This window comes from Suillus fuscotomentosus, assembly GCF_016647785.1.
Source record: "Suillus fuscotomentosus strain FC203 chromosome Unknown F5891scaffold_124, whole genome shotgun sequence".
Lineage (NCBI taxonomy): Eukaryota > Fungi > Basidiomycota > Agaricomycetes > Boletales > Suillaceae > Suillus > Suillus fuscotomentosus.
In genome coordinates this window covers 42,476-64,698 of record NW_024539636.1, presented here as the reverse complement: position 1 = coordinate 64,698, position 22,223 = coordinate 42,476, and the positions used below count along the sequence as shown (strand labels likewise).

The following is a 22,223-nucleotide window of genomic DNA, read 5'->3' as shown; positions in this document are numbered from 1 at the left end:
AGTAACCACTCCTTCACATGTTCCTGCGTTCTTCTCGTTTTACTCATGCATTAACATGTTTTCCTGGAAAGTACTCAGCGTGATCTGACGCTGGAATGCGGTAGGGTTGGTACATATGCTGTGATACGGGCCTTACCCGCCTTCATCTTTACCCCTGTGAAAACCGCAAGTTGCTCGAGAAGCGCCAAATTCAAAACATGCCCACTTCACGACTGAAAGACTCTCGCTCCGCATTGATTACGTCTGGGGCTCAGCGCTCAGCCTTTAAGCTTCAGTCCCCACTCGCCTAGGAGCAACTCGGATGGCGAGGAGTAATTCATGAATCACTGGTACCATGCAGTATTGTTTTTAGTGAAACGAGAAGCACTTAGTTTAGCTATCATCGTCCTGGTATGATGCGGCGCCTTGGGCCCTCACTTCAAGCAAGTGCCCTCTAATTGAAATTGACCATAGTAACAACACGTTTGCAGATCTCCAATAATTGGTACTTGCAAATGAAATACTAAATTCGTAGGGTGGAGGAAATCTTGAAAAGGAGCCCAGGACATCATTTATCATAAGTCATGAATGTAAACCAGAATAAAAACATATCTGGGTTTGGTACATTAGCGTCATCATAGCTCCTGCACGAAGTGCCCATCTGCAAGATTATTGAGCTTATCCTCTTCCTTGTCGAGCTTACGAACGGCGATCCAAAACAGGAGGCCACCAACGCCCGCAAGGACGGCGCTGACAGTATAGTTCCATACGAGTAGTGGATCTATCGAGAGTGCTATTGCATTGTGTGAGAGTACGTTCGCAGATGGACAAACAAAGGTGACGTACGGACGAAAGCCTCGCCAATGGCAGCTGAGCCTGCAGTCATGAAGAGGAACACAGACATGACTAAACTACGCATGTTCGTGGGTGCTTTGGTAAATGCATACTCGAGACCCGTGATCGATGCAAAAATTTCAGAGAAGGCGATGAGCACATATCTATATGCACCATCAACATCTATTCACAAAGAGGGTGTAAACTTGAGAAAGTAACTCACGAGCCACTCTGAATCCACACATTCAGCGGGGAAACAAGTGGGTTCCCATTCGCGTCCTCGCAGGTTGCAGCGTGGTTCCCACAAGGGTTTGTCTTGTAGATATAGTATTGCAAAACGGCGGCCCAAATCATTGACGCAGCTGCTGTGGCGAAACCCCAAGCGATTTTCTTCAGAGAGGTGAACTGGATACCGGCCCGTGCAAGTGCTGGGTATATCTGTTATTGTCATAATAAGACTAGGGAAATTATGTTCCTTCACGATACTTACCACCAAATCACATATCGGGATAAAAATGATGAGAGCCAAGGGATCTAGATTAGACAGAACGTCATTAGGTAGGCCGTTGGTGGTCATTGTTGCAGCTTGTGAGACCAAATTGTTATTAAGTTGATTGTAGCAGAGCCCTGTATGGCGTAAAATAAGCTACATGGGAAGCAATATAGAAGATTAAGTACGGAGAACTCACAGTAAAGCGGGAACCAGACGAACACGCTGCAAGCTTTGAAACCGCGACGGACCTCGTCAACCCACTGGTCGTCAAAGGTCATCCATACGGGCTTCTCGCCGACCTGGTTAGAGGGCTTGGCACTTTCCCAGAAGTCATCAGAGGTGAGATTTTTGATGGTCGTGCGTGGATTCCACGACCATCGTCCGCGCTGGGCATAGCGCCAGATGCGCAGCGCGGCCGGAAGAACGGAGCCTTGCGGTGGAGATCTACGATAGCGATTACGGCCATACCAAAGGACCAGAGGAGAAATACAGAAAACTGCGGTCGGCAATGTGTAGGCCAGCCAGAATCCAACAAACTAGAATACCGTATCAGATAATTCAAGATCTCATTTGGGAACGTACCTTTTCCGCATAAACCATTCCAATCTGACCAACGAGAGCACCGATGTTGATAAACAGGTAGAAATACTGCAGGTGGTGTGAGTAGCAGCTTGAAATGTGCGTTGGACTCGGCCTACCATATAGATTCTCGTAGTGGTCATGGCCGGGTCAACGATGACGCGCTCGCCCGAACTAGTCGTAGTAATGTAACATTTTTTTATTCGATATTGCTCTGCAACCAAAGGGGAGACATTCGACTTAAAGCCGCCGGTGCCAGTGCTGGTGATAACCATGGATAGGATAAATATGCCAAGCGATGCACGACCGCCTATTATGCCAGGAATTGAAGAGACGATCATGATGATGTGGCCCAACATGGCAACGACGACACTCCAGCAGATTGTTTTGTAACGGCCCCAGTAGGTATCAGCAATATAGGCGCCAGCAATTGGACAGATGTAAGCCCTAAATGAAACCGCGATCAAGAGACTGACAACAAGATATAAGCAAAAACACACGAACCAGAACTGATAGAACGTGGTAAGGCCTGTAGACATTTGTTGACCGGCGCCAAGGGCACCAGATTGGCCATTTTCACCACCTGCGCCGGTACGGGAGAAAGGAGGAAGGGGTTGCTGGATGTAGTTGGTCTGTAGGAGATAGACGTTCGTATAAATGATTCATTGAAAAGTGATTGAATACTCACGAAAACAACACTAGAGCCTTTGAAAATGACATTAAAATTGACACGATGTAATAGCGATCAAGGTGTGTAACATACCATAGTACTGAAAGGCAAGTTAAATGAGCATTCATGATATGACATGACAAGATGAACTCACAGAGAATCGTTCCGCAAGCTCCACGACAGCGATCACTACAAAATTAATGTGGACTTTAATGGGCTACATCTGCATGAAGAAACAACTCACGATACGCATTCCATGGAATTGCATCAGATACACGTCTGAGAGTAAGCATCTCTTCGGCAGTAGGGAACGGTAAGCCCTCATGGATGCTGTCGTCATCGTCTTCCAAAGAATCAGCAACCATGCTCTCCAAGGGCTTTTTCTCTGCGTCATAAACAGGGCCACTATGCTGAATCGTACTAGCTTGGGCAAGAGCCGCGATGAGATCACCATCTGCCATCCTGGGCGATTAGCCGCTCTTCTGGTGGGGGCGGAGAGTAAAAGGTCGAAGTCGAGGCCTAGGTCGTGTAATCATGTCGTGAGGATTTGCTTTTATGAAGGCAAGTACTTGGCCCAGAAGTAATCGTACGGTTGTGTCACATGTGCTTGGTTCCTAAAGAGCTTATCATGTAATCATTTACACTCAATTCGGGTCATCTGTCTTCTGATTCTGAACACGTGTACACGTGTTTTGCATTTCGTGTGCATGATCCGCATGTGCTCTAGCGTCTAAACAATGAGCAGTTGATTTTTCAGTCATTGCATTCTACCACTGGACCCATGCATGGGTGTATCAGCGAACGCCAAGGTTATTCCCATGTCATTGTCGCTTTACAAACTCTTCAATCAAAATTCTGTTGAACCGGCGTCCGAGTTGCAGCCTTGCAACCCATCATCAAAAAAGGATTCCACAACCTTGCCACAACCTCCCACAACAGTTGTGAGCTTGGCACCAACCCCCAGGCACTGATCTTATCTTCGGTCCATGTGACAATCAACAGCTGTGTGCATGCTCGCGTGCGTGCCCAACGACTTCTCTCGGTCGCATTATTCCATCTTCAGTACCTTGGTGATTTGTGCCATCACGCTGCATGCTTCTTTTCCATGTGCCTGCGGTTCAATCACTCTTGTCGTGAAATGAGGTTCTGAGGATCATGTCTTCTTTGGAGAACCGGGTGATATTGGTATGCTCTCCTCCACCTTTGCAATTCGACCGTATTCAAGGTGTCGATCAGGTCAATCAAGAACACCTTCCCTTTTATTAATCACGGTCTCAAGCTCTCCGAGTCCGTCAGAGTCCTATGCTACTCTATGTAGTCAAACCAATACATTGCCTAGCGTTCCAACAGAATTCCAACTATTTTTATATGTATGCCGAAGCTTCTCTGAAATGAGCGGATAAGGTAATGAGTAGCAAAGAAATCAGGCCCTGACAAGTCAAGCGGATACATTTATTTCCGATGGCGCCGCAACGATAGGGTGAGCACCCTACTTGAGCTGCCCATATCTGTGTCTCTCAGACTACTTTGGTCCTACCGCACGTCACACTTTAGGCTAAACATAATGTTTCCGGTCATTCGCACTTCTGAACACTTCTGAACTAGCTAGGCTCGTTTGCCGGATAACGATACGAGATTCTTCCGCTACTGCTGAACATGCTGACTAGGGACAATGAGATGGGAAGAACCTGCGGAACAATCTTCGAGTTAATACTGTGAACGAAGACAAGTTAGTATGTGCTAGACGACAAGCGAGAATCACGATACCTGCTGGACGTCCTTGCTCAACGTTCAAACGCTCAACGCCTATGCAATATGTCTCATCCTGGCGGTGTCTGCACTCTTGTAAATACCGGCAAAGAAAGATGGGATTAATACTGCTTGACATCGAGGACCGCGACATGCGGGTGCTTATCATGCCCACTGGGTCAGGTGACAAGTCTGCATCACCTTGAGGATGAATAACGTCAAACCGTTCCTGACCCTTCCAGGATGAATCTTACACTAGTCGTGACAGACATCCGTCCGTGGCATGCACACTGCGAAGACCAGCTTCAAGATGGACAGCAAGTTGGTTTAGCCTAACCGGGGCGACAACAACGATGAGCCATCCATTGTCGCTAGTGGCAAGCAACGAACCCGGGACAACTCCAACAACATTATTGAGTACCACCATCCCTTGGCTTTTTCGGCAATCGTCTTCTTTGATTCTGTACCCCCTTCCGGGCAATTTCTACTTTGTTACATACCACCATAGGGGAATACAGAGCAGTAGCGTTACTGCCGGGTCAATAGCTTCCATGTCCCACTGACGCTACAAATCACTTTGTGAATCTTGATTCATTGGCTCAGGTCCCAATTGTCATTGAGAGAGTTGTCTTGAATTTCTCGCAGTCACCCGGTGCACTAAACAGACTGGTATTATGTAGGCAAGTTGGACTTTTGGTGATACAGCGAATGGTGATACAATGAATTATGAAAGAGGCGTCATCGCCAACCCTTCTACACGGCGGCGCTTTGCAGGCGGCTTCCAACCATCAGAATCAAATACCAAATTTAGCATCTCCAAGTCATGCTCTGTGGTAATCTTCTCCCCATCCCGCGCATCATCAGGACGTCGAATATCCGTCCGATTAACACGTAGCGGATAATGGGTCTCTTGCTTCGGTCCAGCCCAATCGAAGTCGAGCAGCATGAAGTCTTTGTTGTCGTTCACAACAAGATTGGCATCCCGAAGGTCGCCATGAACGTAACCTTCATCGTGTAACTGCTGGATGAGAGAGGTGATGGCCTCCTTCAGCGGCTGGCGGTCCACAACAGCCATCTTACTGAGCTGTCGATATGAGCCAGGCCGTTGCGGGAAGTTATCATCATCAATATCAAGGGCATCCATAACTACCATATTCCAGCCGCCGGGTAAAGGATCGTAGGCGATAAGTTTGGGAGCGCGCCCCTTGCTGGCACAGAATTTGTGGGCCTCAGGGGAATAGTGCCTGACGAACTTGATACATATCTTGCTCCCAGCCGCATCGCCAACGGTTTCCCCGAAGAAGATAAGTTGATCCCTGAGAATTTGAGTCTCGTCATACGAGAATTCCTGAATGCCATTGGTTGAGGTTGAATAACTCCGAGGATGAGGATATCCTGGAGATTGATTTTTGGATTCGACGGTCGGAATGTCACGGGAGTACAGATTTGTGAGTTTCTCGACGGCGATTTTGAGAGCCCCAAAAGTACGAGCCGCCATCACTTGCAAATGGACGTCTGTCGAATGTCAAAACAGAGGAATGATAGGGCCCAGGATATCAGACTGGACCTTGTTTGTCAAAACAGAGCCTGCAAAGCCAATGCATGCCCCTAGTTGTGGTCAATAAAGGGTTTTAGCAATGAATCTGATGAAATGAACTACCAAAGACAATGATATGGATGCATGGAAAGACAGACCAGAGCTTGGCTATCTCCATTTTTGACTCTTCCATAAACTTGCGGTGGTATAACATTGCCTCCAGGAATGGTTCGGCAGCGCCGCATCCGATCTCGTTCTTCCCCTTCAGTATCACCTGCACAAACATTCCGTCGGAGGACGTAAGATGTCCGTCTGTCGTACATTGTGTCGCGCCAACCATAGAAGGATCGAGTATGATACCGTACTCGCAGAGCACATGCCGAAATGCATCCATCCGCGCGAGCTCATCCATATAGAAGGAGCACATCATTTCCGAAAGTTGCCAAACAAGGTCGTTATCGTGGTCAGTTGGTTGTTGATTTTGGCAATCATCCACGAACTCGGCGAAGATACGCTCGAGAAGAGTGACCGGAACAGGGTCCACAGCTCTGCGAGGACGATTGCAAGGGTACTCTTGGTTGTTCTGCGTTAGAGAGAATGCGGCCGCTTTTGCACCAGTTGACGGAGCACCTGCACCCTTCTTGAGATACGCGAGACATTGTTCAACAATTGGAAAGAGTCGTGCAACAGCAGGACGCTGTACGACAACATGGACACATCTGACCTGTACTCCATCCGTGAACATTGTGGACAGTTTGGTTGACGGCTTCAACTCCACGGATTCGCCTCCGATCGTATGGAGTAAGTGTAGGTCGTCCAAATTGATATTGACCTTCCAAATGACACAAGTCCCTGTAGGCATAATGCATTATATCTGGTACTTACCACACAACTGTATTGCATTAACAATGCTTGTTAGCCTCTCTATAATGCATCAGAATGTGCTAACCATCAGAGCTGCCTCCCTAGTAGTAGCCCAGCCCCTCAGTACACTAGCTGTCCGTATATGTAGTGTTCCTATCATCCGGCAATTATATATTCTCGTTCTTCGGCAACTACATATTTTTATTCCCCGGCAACTAAAATATCAAGACAGTTCATTGCAATGAAGTGCTAGGCACAATAGAAGATTCATTACACTACAGAAGGTTGACTACACTAGGCACATGAAACAGGTAGCATGAGGTCGGGGAATTGCATGTTGTCCGGTGATGGCACGGTGGTTGATATGAGGCTCGAGGTCGGAGGGGATAGCTGGGGAAGGTAGGGGGTCTACAGCACTCTAAAGCGCTATGCGAGCTGACGTCGGATGTGTGCCTGTTTGTGAGCATATGCTACCAAGCCCTCGCGTTGAGCTGCTGTCTCACAGACGAGCCGGTCCTGCTGCTCATTCCACCAGTTGGCTTGCCAATCGAAAAACTGTAGCACCCTCCGCATCTCCTCCTGTAACAATTCTATCTCCTCCGCCCAGCGCATTGCTCTTGCTCTGGACTTGCACCATTCCACGTGAACTCCTAGCAGAAGATTCAGAGACCGTTGTCAGTAACAGCTTATAAAATCAAACAAAAACTAACCATCCATGTCGCCCCCATCGCTACCTGTATCTACACCCGTCATCATCCAGATCCATGTCAGGCGGCGGCAGCCTTCGGTCTCTCTGCTGAAAGGGTCCACTAATGGTTTCACGTCTTCATCCTTCAGGTCTTGCAGCCGTCCTCGCCATCCCACTTTCTTCAAGAGGGGTGCCAGGGTCTTCAGCGCCTCCCACGCAACCCTGTATCTCTTTGTACATGCCACTTGTTGCCCATGCACACGAGCAAGTGCATTCTGAGCACGAGTGTTGGAGCCTTGACCATGAACCCACTCCCGCTTGAATGTAAGCATAGAACAGCGCACGCGAAGGCACTGTCGAAGCTCTTCGAGCACATCGTGGGCCTGGGCATACTGCAAATCCCATTTGTAAGCTTGAAGTCGGGGATCACATGGTTTGCCTTTCAGACTAGATGGCAACCACAGGCGGATATCCTCAGCATTCTCAAATGGCTAATGAGGGTCGGAAACCACAGTAGTAGTGAGAATCTGTACCGCAGGTTTGTACAGAACCTGTGCACTTCTCCACGTTTCGATCTTACGACGCAGGACATTCCTCATTCGCACGAGTGTGCCTTTCTGTATATCAGAAACGTGGAGACCCATTCCTTCGGATACTGCTCTCACACGACGTCTGTCCCAGGTGTTAGTTGTCTTCACCTGGTAGCATTTAGGTAAAGCCACTTACTCTTCCTCTTTGAGGTCTAATCCCGACGCGATAAGTACACTTGGTGAGATGTCGGGGTGCAGAGATAGGTCAATCCCACGAGCGAGTTCTTCAGCTTCCATCTCTGCAAGTTTCAGACGGGCTGCAGCTTGCGTGATTTCTGGATAATAGACGCTTCAGTAGATATAATTTGAATAGTAAAATAAAGCTTACGGATTGACTTGGACTTGAGGGGGTTAGTGACTGACGTGTCATTGGGGTTTTCCTCCCATTTCTCCATCTCCACTGTCCATGCTGACCTGTGGTCGGAGGAAATCGCAGCATTGAACTCCTGGAATGCAGCCTCGTGATCAGCCTTCTCAATGACAGCTTCCTGCATTTTATGGACGAGATATGCGCCTGACCCCATAATTATTAACCAAACAAGAATAATGAGTGAGCGTAAATCACATACCTAAGCCAACAACTTTTTTCCAGTTCCAATCCCCAAAATGATCGTCTAATGTGTCCCTACGACAGCCGGGTCCCATTGCCTTTGTACTTGATGCGACCAGATTTATGTTGGACCAACCACACTCGGGCGCCTCCCCATCTGTACGACCCACAAAACACATGAAATTGAAAGAGAACATTGTCTGACACTTCTTGATATGTGCTGGAAGGTGGAACTTGGGGATGAAGAACCGAATAAAAATGCGCAAATAGGATATATGGTGTGACTCGGGTAGCGACTCCATGCGACTCCATTAATTCTTGTGCCATTGACACGCAATGTCATACGATACGTTCAGAACGTCGAGACAGTTGTTGTGAAGTGTGGAGAAAAACAGGTAGTCCATGTTAATGTACCTGAAAATTGAATTAGTCAAAGCAGCTTCACAAGTGACACACGCACTTTTCCCCTTTTTGTAGGTCCCCAACGCCATTCGGGCGCTTGAAGTTATGTCGTGCGCAATCAACTGTCCCTACTCCAGTAGCTGCAAGGCCCTGTGATAGCTTTGTCTCAGCCATATTCACGGCATTATGGTTCGAGCAGGAACTTTTCTGGGAAGGTACTGTTAGCGACATCTTGGACCAGACTGTTTACATACCTCCTGTGTCTCGGACAAATGCTCCTTGAGATGGGATTTGAACTTCTCCTCTTCCACAAAGTATGACCATCCCTTTGAGAGACTTGGGTCCACTTCATCACTGGATATATCCCGTCTTTTCAATCGAAAATTGGTGTCGATAGCCAGGAACAATGAATACAGCCATCTATGTATGATTAGTGCGTTGCTTTATGTTTGAAAATGACAAGAGGCTCACTGTTTGGATTTTGGTGCCTCTTTCCAGTCAGGGGGCATATTTTTGCCAGGCTGTGGGCAAGCCGGACAGAGCACAGCGCATTCGCCCTCTTTGGTACCACTCACACCGACAGGATCGTGACCGCGACCAAAATGTTTCAACAGTTTCAGGTGTCGCCACTCGCGAACCATACACATGAAGGATTCATAGCGATCCTGAATTAGAGTTAGTTTAGTCCATGTAAGATCAACCCAGCAAAACGCCAACCTTCTTAATTAAACCAACATTGTCAGATATACGGACAAGCGAGTGATAGAATTCATAGGCGGATGCCTTGGACTCAAAAGACAAGATATGGTAATGGTGCAATAGCCGGAAGGTTGCTGCCGTCCTTGGATCCACAGTTGTCAAGGGGAACCATCCCATGCGCAAGAGTTGTTTTGTATGAGTCTGGGATGTCTCACAGGCACAAAAGTCGACTGCCATCTCGTGGATTCCGTTTGTATCGATGAGTAGGAAGTTGTTGTTGAATGACTTGCGAGGCAGGATACAGCTTTCGCCAATCGCATGCCCCAGCTGGATCCTCAGACCGAGCTTTTTGAGTGATGTAGCCATGAAAAATGACCCTGTCCACTCCTAAAGTAAATTAACTCCCTACTCAAGCACTCAGAATGAATGAAGACAAACCTTGATGCGATGAGTGGGGCTCGGCAAATGATTGCAAACAGTGCAGTCTCCGCAGTATAGCTGCATGTCACAACAGTCGTCGCATCGGAACAGAGCAGGAGCAGAGGCACATTTGCAGCAAGTATCCGAAGTATAGTCCCCTCTGCCATCCATCCGAAGCATTTCTGCCAGATACTCATCACGATCGCTTAACCACACTAGAAGGGGGTTATCCTGAAAATAAAATCAGTGAAGCAAAATTATGACCAGCCAACACTTACAGCCGTGGTGCATTTTCGCTTCGATGTGACCAGGGCATCATCAATTGCATCTACATGCCCATCCATGTACCCAAAATTAGCATCATCATAACTGATGCCTTCAGAAACTTGTCTGTCAGATTCAGGGTGAGAATCAGATTGTGATTGTGATGCGCATAGAATGTGCCGGCGGGAGGCTGTTATTCCGCCTTCGCGCCGCGAGGAGAATGTTACAGACATGTAGTAGACAGAAGGTTGAGAGCTGGCTGGTGGAATATATGAATTTAAGCGTGTGCGTTTGTGATGGCTGTTGGCCTGCCTGGATGGAATCCCGAGGTCCCTGACCTGTATTTCTTGACTAGGATAAGACAGAGGTGGTTGTGGACCCTCAGGAATATTTGGATTCATCTGTTGGGGGGGGGGCTGCAAGGTGTCACCGTGTAGACTGTATATTGTTATTGCTTATTTGGAGATAAACGAACGGTATAAACGATAAACTAGATGAATCATTGTGCAATTATGTAAGCAATACTGAACTCAAAGGAGTGTGCGCGGTGATAAAGTTGGCCTGTTGTTTGACCAGAGCTACCTTGGGTACCAGAAATACGATGACTTTGCCGTGAGCACTCTTGTAGCATGATCCATTTGATGAGAAAAATACTGATGAAAGTCTTTCCACTGCCGGTGTCGAGTGCTGCAATGACATTACATTCTTGAGCGCGTTGAAAAATCTCCTCTTGATATCTTCGAGGGAGACTCTGGTCTCGTTGACGGATTGTATGGAGGAATCTTGAGTAATGGTCATTGTAATTGAAATGGATGGTGTTGGATATAGAGAAAGATCGGTTAACTACTCTGCATAGTATATACAGGACGAAGCTGAAGGGGACGATGGTAAGTAATAAGACTAGTGTTAATGCCCTTATACAATTTCAATTTCGCCTTTCTCAATTGCCTGCCTAACCTTTTCCTCACCAACGGCGATAGTGTCAACTTCCTTGTACTTGAAATCAGGGACGCCAAGAACAGCATTTAGAGCGTGCTCCCTAGAGTAGATATATATATATATATATATTCCATCCAACAACTAGGGTACTCACCAGCTGGGTAAAACACCTACTACACGGCCGCGGGTGACACAATAGAAAGGTGGGTTCCAAGGGGGTTGCTTGCTACATGCTGGGATGTTATAATATACCCCCAAATAACGATGGAGAAAACATTCATCAGCCATTGCTTGGGCAGCAGGAAGGAAAGCAGCAGTGTGCTCATGAATGGCGGTGATCTCAGGGTATACTGCAGTGGAAGGCACATTGTCAATGAATATGAACATAGCTATAGTTCTCTATGTACCTTGTCACTGCTGGGGGTGTTAAATACAGTGGTGAATCACCGAGAAGGGCGTCAGAAGCCAAATTCTGCTCGGCGGCTCAAGGGTGATGGCCTGAATAGTCGAGTAGCCTGAATAACAAAGCCTGCACTTCGTTACTGCTGAGGTTGTTGACTATAGTGGTGAATCGCCAAGAAGGTCGTCAGAAGCAAAGTTCTGCTCGGCGGCTCGAGGGTGATGACCTAAATAGTCGAGTAGCTGAAGAACACAGCAGCTCTGCGTGTCTACTTACATGACGGCTGGATGAATATTGTACAAAATAGGGAATTATGTTTTATACTCCGCAGATTATACTCCGCAGATTATGTATTTGATGTGCAAGGAACTTGCAAGTTTGCGTAGCTATGTGTATATAATAATGCAGGTGAGTTGCAAGTTTCTAATGCTCGATATCATGACCCACTCAACAATGACCTCCTCTAATAGTCAAGTGCCTGCAGCGTCCAATGGCAGTGCGTAAATCCCTTGGTTTTTCTGACTCTTCTAACATTGTGACCCACTCAACAGTGACCTCCGGCACTAATAGCCATGTGCCTGCAGCATCCATTGTTGGTCCTTCCAGTGGTGGTGTGTCAATCCCTTGGTTATTCTGCCTCTTCTAATGACTGGTTTAGATCTTATAGCAGCACTGTTCACACAATTGAACATCAGCAGCAACAATGCTGCCTCATTAACCTCTGTCCTGCAGGGGGTCATACAGAACGCAGTCGTTGCCGCTATTCAGGAAGTGGCTACTGCTGCTCAAGGAGTCACTATTGCAGCTCATGCTTCTACCATTCCACCTGTGGCCACTGCACCATCCGTCATCACTCCTCATACCATTCCGCTCATAGCCACCACACTGGCAACTACTGCAATCACTTCCACCCCACCACTGGTTACCGCACCCCCAGTTGTTACTGCTGCAACTTACACATGGACTCATCTCGGGGTGATATACATCATTCCTGAGCCCAATTCTGTCGGTCCTTTCTACTGGATCAACCATGGGCGTCGCATTGGTGTTGTTGCAACTTGGTGAGTGGTACTTTGACTTCAAGACTGTCTACTGATTAGTATTACAGGCAACAGACATCTAGTTATGTGACCGGGGTGAGCCGTTCATCCTATTCCGGAGTTCACACTGTTGCTCAGGGGATTAGATTGATTGAGGAAGCAATTGACCGCGGGGATACCGAAGTAATCAAATGAGTAACATTTCTTGCTTGATCTGTAGACATATATACCATGTATGAATACTTCTCACGGCTGGTGAATCATTTTGACATTCTGGATGCTCGTATCAGGAAATCAATAAGAAATTCTGAACACTTCAAATATAAACTTCTCCCTGCTTGTCTAGAAGGTTTCCATAATGGTTCGACAGTGCGGCCGGGAGAGTAGACGAGCACTCGCTTTGTAGTAGACAAGACACTGTAGCATATATCAGAAATTAATAACAGAACATGGTATAGACTGCAATCCTGACATATCATGGCAGAAATGACATTGAAACCGGTTGTTTGATAGCAGTGAAACATCAATCAATATAATGATCATGCGTGTACAGTTGAACATTAATATTGAACATTGAACATTGAACATTGAACTCTGAGATAGACAGTCTGAGGACGTTGCCTCAATCAATCATCTGACCCAAATCCTGCTAAAGTCGTGTTGCAAGCTCAACACACCTTAAAGCTGTGTATCATATGTATGAAGTCTATGATTGCTGAATGTGACGGGAGTGTCCTACCATGTATTTTATTAGAACGACCTCATTTATATGTTGTATGAGTTATTCTAAACCAAAATCTCCTATAAATACTTTGTCCTGTGGCGTGTTTCCTGAAACCAGCTGTATTCTAGTAGAATGACTATAGTTTAATTACTAAGAAACTAAGAACTATATCTAAGGATGGGAAGAACAAACTTGAAGCAGCAAGACACAACAGCGAGTGAAGACATGAGTGCTATGTTACGAACTAGGATAGTTCTTAACAACAAAGGCTCAACAGAGCGTTCACGTTGTTGAGATCTTGTATAGCTCTTCAAATAAGAAGAGGTTCGTAGACTTAGTCAAAGGAGTGCTTTGACTAAGAGATCGGTTCAGACGTCTTAAGATTGGTGGTCTTAAGCGAAGGAAGTTTTCAGGGTAAAACCTAGTAAGATTGAAGTGACGTTTCTAAGTAAAGTACACGTGCTTAAATAGGAAACTATATGCGCACGGACCAAGGCTACGGTGAGATAATAGTACAAAGGTCGAATACGGAAGTAAGACCAAGAAAGGAAAACTAAGCTGCTAAGAATGTAAGGCATAATGGCGGATACGTGGGAAGTAAAGAAAGTAGAGCGATTGTAACATTACCCCCTTACTAGGGTTGAAGCCACCGGATTCAATCATCCTGGTTAGCGTAGTAGATAGGATCGTCCGAGTAATCGAGGGCATCTGGACCTTCGTCTGGTCCGGCTTTCATGCGTTCTAACTCATAGAGCGCTTCTTCTTCCCTACATTGAGCGGCGTACGCGTCATCCAAATCATTCTCCCAGAGTGCGAGGGTTCGATAGAATCCATCGTCCTTCCAGGTTAAGGAAGTGGGGGATTCCCCAGTGTAGTGCGGGCAGTAGAGTGAAAGGTGGCCTGGAGATAATTCTCGACAGACGCGGCAGTAGTATTCGGGACAATGAACTTGCCTATGCCCGAGCGTTTTGCAGTATCTGCAAACGCGATTCTCATCGGGGTTAGAGGAGGTCGCTCGTAAGGGCGATGGACCCGGCTTAGGGCTAAGTGCTTCATCGGCGCTGGTGGCACGTTTCTTCCCCTTATCCGTACGGGAACGCTGGCCTCGTACTCTCTTTCTGGATGGGGCGGTTCGTCGTATAGGATGGTGGACGGCGACATCTTGTCGCTCTGCCTCCGCGATTAGCTCAGCGGGAGTGGCAGGTTGGGTTCTTCCCAACGCTTGTATCGGCACGATTCCATCCGTAAAGGTATGCGAAGATAATGAGTTTGGGATGACGAGCGGGGGATGAATATGGAGTGTAGCCAGTGCGTTGGCTAGATCTTGCACTTCGTAGTGTGAGAGGTACTGATGGTTTGGGTCAGCAGCGATTTCTTCGCGGGTGGCAGAAAATGCAGTATAAAGATGAGGGGGATGTTCGATGGTTTCTACGGCGGGAGCGGGGACGGGAATTGCTTGGGGATTTTCTTCTCTTAGGGACGCCATTATGGCTTCCGTTGTCTGCGCAAGATTATTGACCGCAGCCAATAGCTCATTAGGAACATTAGCGGGAAGAGTAGGTACGGCGTCTTGATAAGAGGGAGGAGGGACTCCATCTGTGGTTGCGGGGTTCGTAGGAGAAGGCGGGCGAGCAACTCCTGCGGTCTGTTCTGCGACAATGTGGATGACTGTTCTAATATCATCCTTAACTTCCTCAGGAATAAGACGCAAAGCAAAGTTGCGTATGCGCCTCTGCATATGCATGAGGCTGTGACGAACTGTGTTGTCTTCGACGAGGCGGCAGACCCGCTCGATGAGTTCAGTGGCTCGGATGATGTTGATGAGGAGGTTAATGGAATGGGCGTTTCTTTCGAAGAGAACTCTGGTGAGTTCAATAGCATGTTGGGGGCAGAGGAGTGCTGCCTCGAGGAGGGTGAGGTCTTCAGCTTGGTTGATGAAGGTTTCGTATCGCTCGTCATTGGAATCAAGGGGGGCGGTATCGAAGGTGGAGTGGTATGGGAGCGTGTAGGTGGATGTGGGGAAAGGCATTCTGTTTGTAGGTTTTGTATTTGGGTAAGAACGATGTCGTCGAGGTACTGAGTAACCTCAAAGCGCGTTTCTGGCTTTATAGGCTCTAAGGGTCTCTTCGGCATTTTCCAGATTCTTTTCGGGGATCCACTCGTTGCTAGCCGAAGAATACCCCTTCCAAGATACGAGATATCGACGGCGATTTCCGTTTCCTTTATGTGCGAGGATTGCTTCTATTTCATATTCTTCTTCTTCTTCGAGAATATCAGGTGGTGGTTCTAGGAAGTTCGGACCGTGTACGTCATTTTCGCGATAGGAAGATAGTTGCGAAGCGTGGAACGTAGGGTGGATCTTCCATTGCGGCGGTAACTGGAGCGTAAACGTGATAGCGGATAGTACGGCCGTGATAGTGAACGGGCCGTATCTCTTGGGTGCCAGTTTCCGGGATGGGAGCTTTAGTCTCAGATTGGCAGCGGACAGCCATACCTTATCTCCGACTTTCCATGGTTCGTACTTCTGTCCGAAGGATCTTTCCGCCATGCGTTGCATAGCAATGTTATGACAGGAGACGGCTTCTTCTCTTATCTTTTGAAGAATTCTGACTCGTTCCTCAGCAGCGGGAACGTCCGATTCCGGGAGTAAGTGTGGGAGAGCTTTCGGCTCATATCCCATTATGATAAAGAAAGGGGATGCATCTTTTGCGGAGTGTCTTCTGTGATTGTGAACAAATTCTGCCATAGGGAGATGTTCCACCCATTCAGAAGGATTGTTCTGGCAATACATTCGAAGATACGTCTCGAGTTCCTGGTTTAATCGTTCGGTCTGTCCGTCGGTTTGTGGGTGGTAGGCAGTGGAGGGGGCTAAAGAATAATCTAGGAGTCGTGCAAGTTCGATCGAGAATCTGGATAAGAACTGTGGTCCACGATCGGAGATTACTTTGTCATGGAGACCGAATCTTTTGAAGACGTGTTTTAAAAATAACTTCGCCACTCCTTCCGAGGTAATTGTTTTGTGGCAAGGAGTAATGATCACCCCCTTACTAAGTCCGTGGTCTACCACGACCATGACACTATCAAAGCCAGACGAAACGGGGAGATCAGTAATGAGATCGACAGAGATCTGGGAAAAAGGGCGAGTAGCCATAGTACTGATAGGGTGTAGGGGTGGAGTCACAGGGTGAGTGTCCACCTTCATCTGTTGGCAAGTAGCGCAGCCATCGACGTAATTGCGGATATAAGTGCCCATACCGGGCCACCAGGCTTCCCGCTTGACGAGTTCTTCGGTTTTAAAACGTCCGGGATGTCCTGCAGAAGGGTGATCGTGATGCTTCCGGAGTAACTGCAGTCGATGTGCGGGAGGGATATAAGCTCTATTTTTGTAGAACAGAACATCATCAGTGATACGCCAGTCGCTAAGCGATGATTTCATAGGAGGCAAACATAGGCCATTAAGGGCATCTTGCGCGGCAGAGAAGAGGGGATCGTTGAGGGGTGCGGTGGAAGCAATAGCTGTTCGTAGTTCATCATCGATTAGGCGGATAAACATGGAATCAGGAAGGAGGACAGCGTCAGCATTATCTCCCGATCCGTCGCCGTGGTCCGGCCGGCGAGAAAGGGCATCCGGAACTGCCAATTTTGTACCGGGGACGTGATATAACTTTAAGTCGAAAGAAGTGAGGAGTAGTTGCCATCTGGCCTGTCTTCTGGATAGGCGTTCTGCTTTTGCGAAATAGAGGAGGTTCATATGATCAGTAAACACAATAACCGGTTGTGGATGTCCTTCGAGGTAGTGTCGCCAATGGGTGAGGGCGCGGATAATAGCCAACAGCTCACGATCATGAATGGGGTAATTCCTTTCGGCAGGACTGAACGACTGCGATAGGTATGCACACGGGTGATAGACGCCATTAGTGTCAGTCTGCAGCAATACTCCTCCTGATGCGACAAGAGAAGCATCCGTAGCGATGGCGAATTGATGGTGGGGATCAGGGTTCTGAAGAACAGGGTGTGAAGTGAAGCATTCTTTTAGCTTCTCGAACGTTTGCTGGCACAGGGGCGTCCAAGAGAATAAGACATCCTTCTTCGTTAGGTCGATAAGGGGTCGAGCTATATCCGAGTAGTGGGAAACGAAGGTTCGGTAGAAGTTACAAAAGCCCAAAAAAGATCGAACATCTTTTACTGTTTCAGGAGTGGGCCAGTCCTTGATGCCTGCCGTCTTCCCTTTATCCATTTCTACACTTCCTGGTTTGATAATCATTCCAAGGTATTCCACTTCTTCCGCATCGAACGTGCATTTCTCCGGTTTAACAAATAATTTTTCTTTTCGAAGTTTGTCTAAAATAATGCAGGTTCGTTGTTGGTGTTCGGTGGTTGTTTCGGAGAAGATGAGCATATCGTCCATGTAGATGACGAGCCATCCTTCGTTGAGTTCAGCTCTGAACGTATCGTTCATATACGCTTGGAAAGTGGCGGGGGAATTGCATAATCCGAAGAACATGACCGTGGGTTCAAACAGTCCTTCTTCCGTGATGAACGCGGCTTTCCACCTGTCATCCGGATGAATCCGAATGTTATTGTATCCGGATTGAATATCAATTTTTGTGAATATCTTTGCGCCATGTAACCGTTCAACCAAAGATGATGGGAGTGGCAGGGGGTACGCGTTTTTGATAGTCTGGTCATTCAAGAAGCGGTAGTCCTGGCATGGTCTGAGTTCTCCGCTTTTCTTTCCTACGAAAAAGAATCCGCTTGCTTGAGGGGATTTAGATTTCGTGATGAACCCCTTGGCAAGGTTTTCCTCGATAAATCTTTTTACTGCGCTTCGTTCGTTGTAGGAAAGGGGGTAAATTTTGGACGTCTTGGGAATAAATCCGGGCTTCGTTTCGATACGATGGTCGATACCGGGTCTTTTGGGGGGTAGTTCGTTCAAGCCGTTTTTTGCGAATACATCAGAGAAATCATGGAGATACTTCGGTACCAACTCTTCAAAAGTTTTTTTCTTCTTCTCTTTTTCTTCAGAGGCGAACTCCTGTGCTTTGTTACTAAACTTGGAAGATTCTTCGACTTGTCGGAGATATTCTCCTTCGTCCGTAAGTTCGGTTAGGGATGATGGTGACGTACTCCAAGCGTCTTCTTTTGTGTAAAACTTTTTAGTGAAGAAGGTTTTCTGTGGTCGAGAGGTTTGTTTGACATATTTCTCGATTTCAGCAGATTTTTCTGTTGCTGGAAGGGATACCGTCTGTTCGGTCCAGTTTATAGCGGGGTTCATGGCTCGAAGCCAGGGGATCCCTAGTAGGATCTGGTCCTTGTCTCCCAATTTGGTAATGTTGAATTTTCCTATCATCATCCTTTGGTCGATTTGGACGATCAGCGTGCAGTACCGTTCTACTGGTCCGCTGCTGAAGTAGCTTTCATCGGCGGTTTTAATGTAAAAAGGGTTTTCGAGTTTCTTGGTTCCAATGTTATGTTTCTTCACGAAGTCCTCGGAGATATAGGTTCCCGATGCTCCGGAGTCAATTACTGCGGTGGTTTCGACATTTTTCTGACGCGTTCGGGATACGAGGGTTATGGGGACACGAAGTTCTTTCTTTTCACCAACTGTTCGTATTAGGCGTACAGGTTTTGCTGGAGATGCTATCGTCGATATAGGTCTCCTGTTTAAAAATCCTCATCAATTCTTCTAGCTTCTTCTTCTTCCTCTACCTTCCTCACTGCTGGGTAGGGGGTTTTCTTCTTCTGCGGACATTCCCGTGCCCGATGTCCGATCTGGTGACAGTTGAAACATTTTCCTGTCTTCATGTATTCTTGCTTGGCTTCGTCGGTGATCCGATCAATAACCATGGCATCCTTATCTCTGGCGGGGATATATCTTTGGTCTCCGCGACCGTTCTTCTTCTGGATTTGTCGGGAAGGAAACCTGTTTCTTCGAGCTAGCAATCTTGCGTAGCAATTATCCAGATCGACTACCGCAGCGATGTAGTCATCAAGGTTCTTGGGTACCCCTCCTGCGTTGAACATCTTGGTTAGAAGCCCCCCGTTGAGGCCGTTCTCGAAATGATAGATCATCATATGTTCTTCTTTGATCTTTGCTTGGGCAAGCAACCTTTTGAAGTCTGCAATGTACGTCTGCAGGCCTTCTGGGCCTTGTTTTAATTCCAGGAGTCGTGCTAATGCGGTCCCGGATGGGTCAATCGGTCCGAAGGCTTTGTCAAAGCTTTCGTTAAACTCTTTCAGGGTTCCATAGCCCTTCTTTTGTCCGGTTGAGTCGATGAATTGGGCATCTGCGAGGAATTCTTCTTTCCATGACCTGGCGTTTCCTTCGTTCATGAACGAGGAGATGAAGATCACTTTCTGAGTGTCGGTTTTATAGATTTCCGAGTTGATATCAATGTAAGCATTGCATGAGAGCATGAATGACTTGGACTTGTCTCTGTCGCCATCGAATGTAGGAGGATGGTTGATCTTGAATTCTGTTGTCTTGGATGAGGCCGACATGTTTAATGGTGGTACAGGAGTACCAAGGTTCAGGGCTTGGAAGGTAGGGGTGAGTGAAGTCAGGTTGCCGCCTTTTTCTTCGCCTGCACTAGCTGTCTTGCTCAGTCAGGATCTTTCTGCTCTGGTTTCGAAGTTTCTTTGACACGTATGGATATAGGTGTCTTTTTCTGGACTTCAATCTTTTGTTACGAACTAGGATAGTTCTTAACAACAAAGGCTCAACAGAGCGTTCACGTTGTTGAGATCTTGTATAGCTCTTCAAATAAGAAGAGGTTCATAGACTTAGTCAAAGGAGTGCTTTGACTAAGAGATCGGTTCAGACGTCTTAAGATTGGTGGTCTTAAGCGAAGGAAGTTTTCAGGGTAAAACCTAGTAAGATTGAAGTGACGTTTCTAAGTAAAGTACACGTGCTTAAATAGGAAACTATATGCGCACGGACCAAGGCTACGGTGAGATAATAGTACAAAGGTCGAATACGGAAGTAAGACCAAGAAAGGAAAACTAAGCTGCTAAGAATGTAAGGCATAATGGCGGATACGTGGGAAGTAAAGAAAGTAGAGCGATTGTAACATGCTAGCAAATTCACTTAAGTTGCTCACGCCGGTGTTTGGCTTTGCATCTGTGTCACATTACGGTGTACTAACTTGAACATTCAAGTTGTCCCTCACTTACTATCACATACAGTGCACGATGGTGCGTCCGCTCATCTACAACACACCTGAGGAGAAGAAAAATGCAGCTCGAGTTTACAGAAGGACGTACTATGAAAGGTCTGGCATTGCTAAAATATCTGAGCCAGGTGGCACTGACCCATGTATACAGGAAGAAAGAGGAAATCAGCGTCAAAATGGCAGCCAAGTACCAAGCCAAAAAGATGGCCAGCCAAATCATGGACTCTGGTGGGGCGTCCGGCATAGATATTTCCAGGTATGTTCAACAAGCTTTCAGTCACAGAAATCAAGCTGATTCCGCATCAATCCTCCAACGCACACAAATATCTAGTCCTCCACATCATGACTCATCCTCCACCTCAGGACGACACATGCAAACTCCGCCAAAGTTATCGTGAGTCTTGATTACTGTCATTTTACAGCTTGCCCATGACTCAACCATGCTCTTTTCAGCCGCTTAACCAACATTCATGTCACGAAACTTTCACGCCCTGTAATGTATGTCCACATCAATTCTGAGCAATGTGATATACTGAACACCTCGTGTTCTCATAGTTGTGATGTCGATGACACTGAGGCAAGCCTACTGACCTGTTCGATATTCAACACACTATACGCGCAAATGATTCAGGGCCCCAGGGACCAACAGATTGTCCTTGCAATGCTTTCAGTTCGCCTGGAAGTACTTGAGTCTATTCAGGAATATGTACGGTTATGCCACGGGGGGAAGTCTCGTTTCTCCGCTGCAATCACGGAGCATCTCAGCAATTTGTCCTATCGATGCAAATTGGTGACTGCTGTCACCGAAGAGCTCTGGTGTTATGCAGCCATAAGCGAGATAGATGTGGAGATGCTTACAAAATTCAGCCGAGGATCATTACTATTCCAATACTTGTGATGCCACTTCAAATACAACAATATCGAGAGTTGCATGTTCATACTTGTTTAAATCACCGTCACGTCACAATTACTCAAAATGTGCTGAACTTCTTCGAAGCATTTGCTTAGACTGCAATAAATAGGCGTCAGGCAGCTTCATGCCCCAACACATTTCAAGTCATGTCTATTGCCAGTGAGTAATACAGTCCTTGTACGCATCGCTGCTGAATCCAAGACAAACAGCCCTTACCAACTAAGTGTCTTCCCCTCCGACAGATCCAGGAGCAATTCCTTCTGTCTCACTCGGATGAATTCTTCGCAATATGTGATCCCTCTCAACATATTTATTTCTTCAGTGCACTCTTCTCGTGTTGGTTTGCGCGTTGGCCTGAAGAAAAAGTTCTGTTTCCTGATACACCATTCCATAAACTTACTCCAATGCAGGTGACTGCCGTGGGCGTTGCAGTGCGAAAATGTCGCAAGGTTAGTTGTCCCTCCCTGTGGTATTGACATATACGTACTTACTCGTGCACGCTCGCAGGATATAAAGCTATATTACACCTCATCGTCGAGGCGGTATCCCAGATGTCCCAAGGCCCGTGGTTGATCTTTCTTAGAATAGTATTTATGCAATCACAATAGAATACTTCTTGTAACATTGGCGACATGCAGATCATGCAAAGAACAAATTAAATTGTATGCGATATAAGAAACTAGAGCGAAAGACTAGAGCGTGATACAGCACAGTAAA

At 46.9% G+C, this 22,223-nt stretch overlaps 6 protein-coding genes across 6 annotated transcripts; 2 read left to right on the top strand and 4 right to left on the bottom strand.

Moving 5' to 3' along the window:
* Positions 1-387: 387 nt before the first annotated feature.
* On the bottom strand, positions 388-3,168 carry F5891DRAFT_1069387 (POT family-domain-containing protein). Its single transcript, XM_041363222.1, has 12 exons — positions 2,800-3,168; positions 2,710-2,744; positions 2,649-2,655; positions 2,574-2,590; positions 2,390-2,517; positions 2,005-2,332; positions 1,889-1,954; positions 1,503-1,842; positions 1,304-1,440; positions 1,037-1,251; positions 826-977; positions 388-772 (listed from the first exon to the last, which is right to left on the bottom strand). Exons 1-12 carry the CDS (start codon positions 3,014-3,016, stop codon positions 615-617), a joined length of 1,800 nt encoding a protein of 599 aa, XP_041218206.1. The 5' UTR covers positions 3,017-3,168; the 3' UTR covers positions 388-614.
* A 1,834-nt stretch (positions 3,169-5,002) lies between these two features.
* On the bottom strand, positions 5,003-6,703 carry F5891DRAFT_1210959 (uncharacterized protein; the record flags this gene model as incomplete). The annotated part of the gene is made up of 3 exons (XM_041369181.1): positions 5,003-5,819; positions 5,872-5,891; positions 6,000-6,703. The coding sequence occupies 3 exons, from the start codon at positions 6,701-6,703 to the stop codon at positions 5,029-5,031; spliced, it is 1,515 nt and encodes a 504-aa protein (XP_041218205.1). The 3' UTR covers positions 5,003-5,028.
* A 428-nt stretch (positions 6,704-7,131) lies between these two features.
* Positions 7,132-10,551, bottom strand: F5891DRAFT_1131519 (uncharacterized protein; the record flags this gene model as incomplete). The annotated part of the gene is made up of 13 exons (XM_041364675.1): positions 7,132-7,355; positions 7,416-7,875; positions 7,903-8,065; positions 8,120-8,258; positions 8,312-8,497; positions 8,553-8,839; positions 8,867-8,947; positions 8,994-9,142; positions 9,190-9,355; positions 9,407-9,600; positions 9,653-10,021; positions 10,073-10,285; positions 10,333-10,551. The coding sequence occupies 13 exons, from the start codon at positions 10,549-10,551 to the stop codon at positions 7,132-7,134; spliced, it is 2,850 nt and encodes a 949-aa protein (XP_041218204.1).
* Positions 10,552-11,233: 682 nt separating this feature from the next.
* On the bottom strand, positions 11,234-11,644 carry F5891DRAFT_1197495 (uncharacterized protein; the record flags this gene model as incomplete). Its single annotated transcript, XM_041368498.1, has 2 exons — positions 11,234-11,357; positions 11,412-11,644. 2 exons carry the CDS (start codon positions 11,642-11,644, stop codon positions 11,234-11,236), a joined length of 357 nt encoding a protein of 118 aa, XP_041218203.1.
* Positions 11,645-12,110: 466 nt separating this feature from the next.
* On the top strand, positions 12,111-12,892 carry F5891DRAFT_986599 (uncharacterized protein; the record flags this gene model as incomplete). Its single annotated transcript, XM_041377796.1, has 5 exons — positions 12,111-12,153; positions 12,209-12,268; positions 12,316-12,718; positions 12,766-12,793; positions 12,836-12,892. The coding sequence occupies 5 exons, from the start codon at positions 12,111-12,113 to the stop codon at positions 12,890-12,892; spliced, it is 591 nt and encodes a 196-aa protein (XP_041218202.1).
* A 7,720-nt stretch (positions 12,893-20,612) lies between these two features.
* On the top strand, positions 20,613-21,491 carry F5891DRAFT_1197490 (uncharacterized protein; the record flags this gene model as incomplete). The annotated part of the gene is made up of 5 exons (XM_041368497.1): positions 20,613-20,692; positions 20,745-20,849; positions 20,925-20,987; positions 21,047-21,091; positions 21,149-21,491. 5 exons carry the CDS (start codon positions 20,613-20,615, stop codon positions 21,489-21,491), a joined length of 636 nt encoding a protein of 211 aa, XP_041218201.1.
* Between the last annotated feature and the right edge of the window lie 732 nt (positions 21,492-22,223).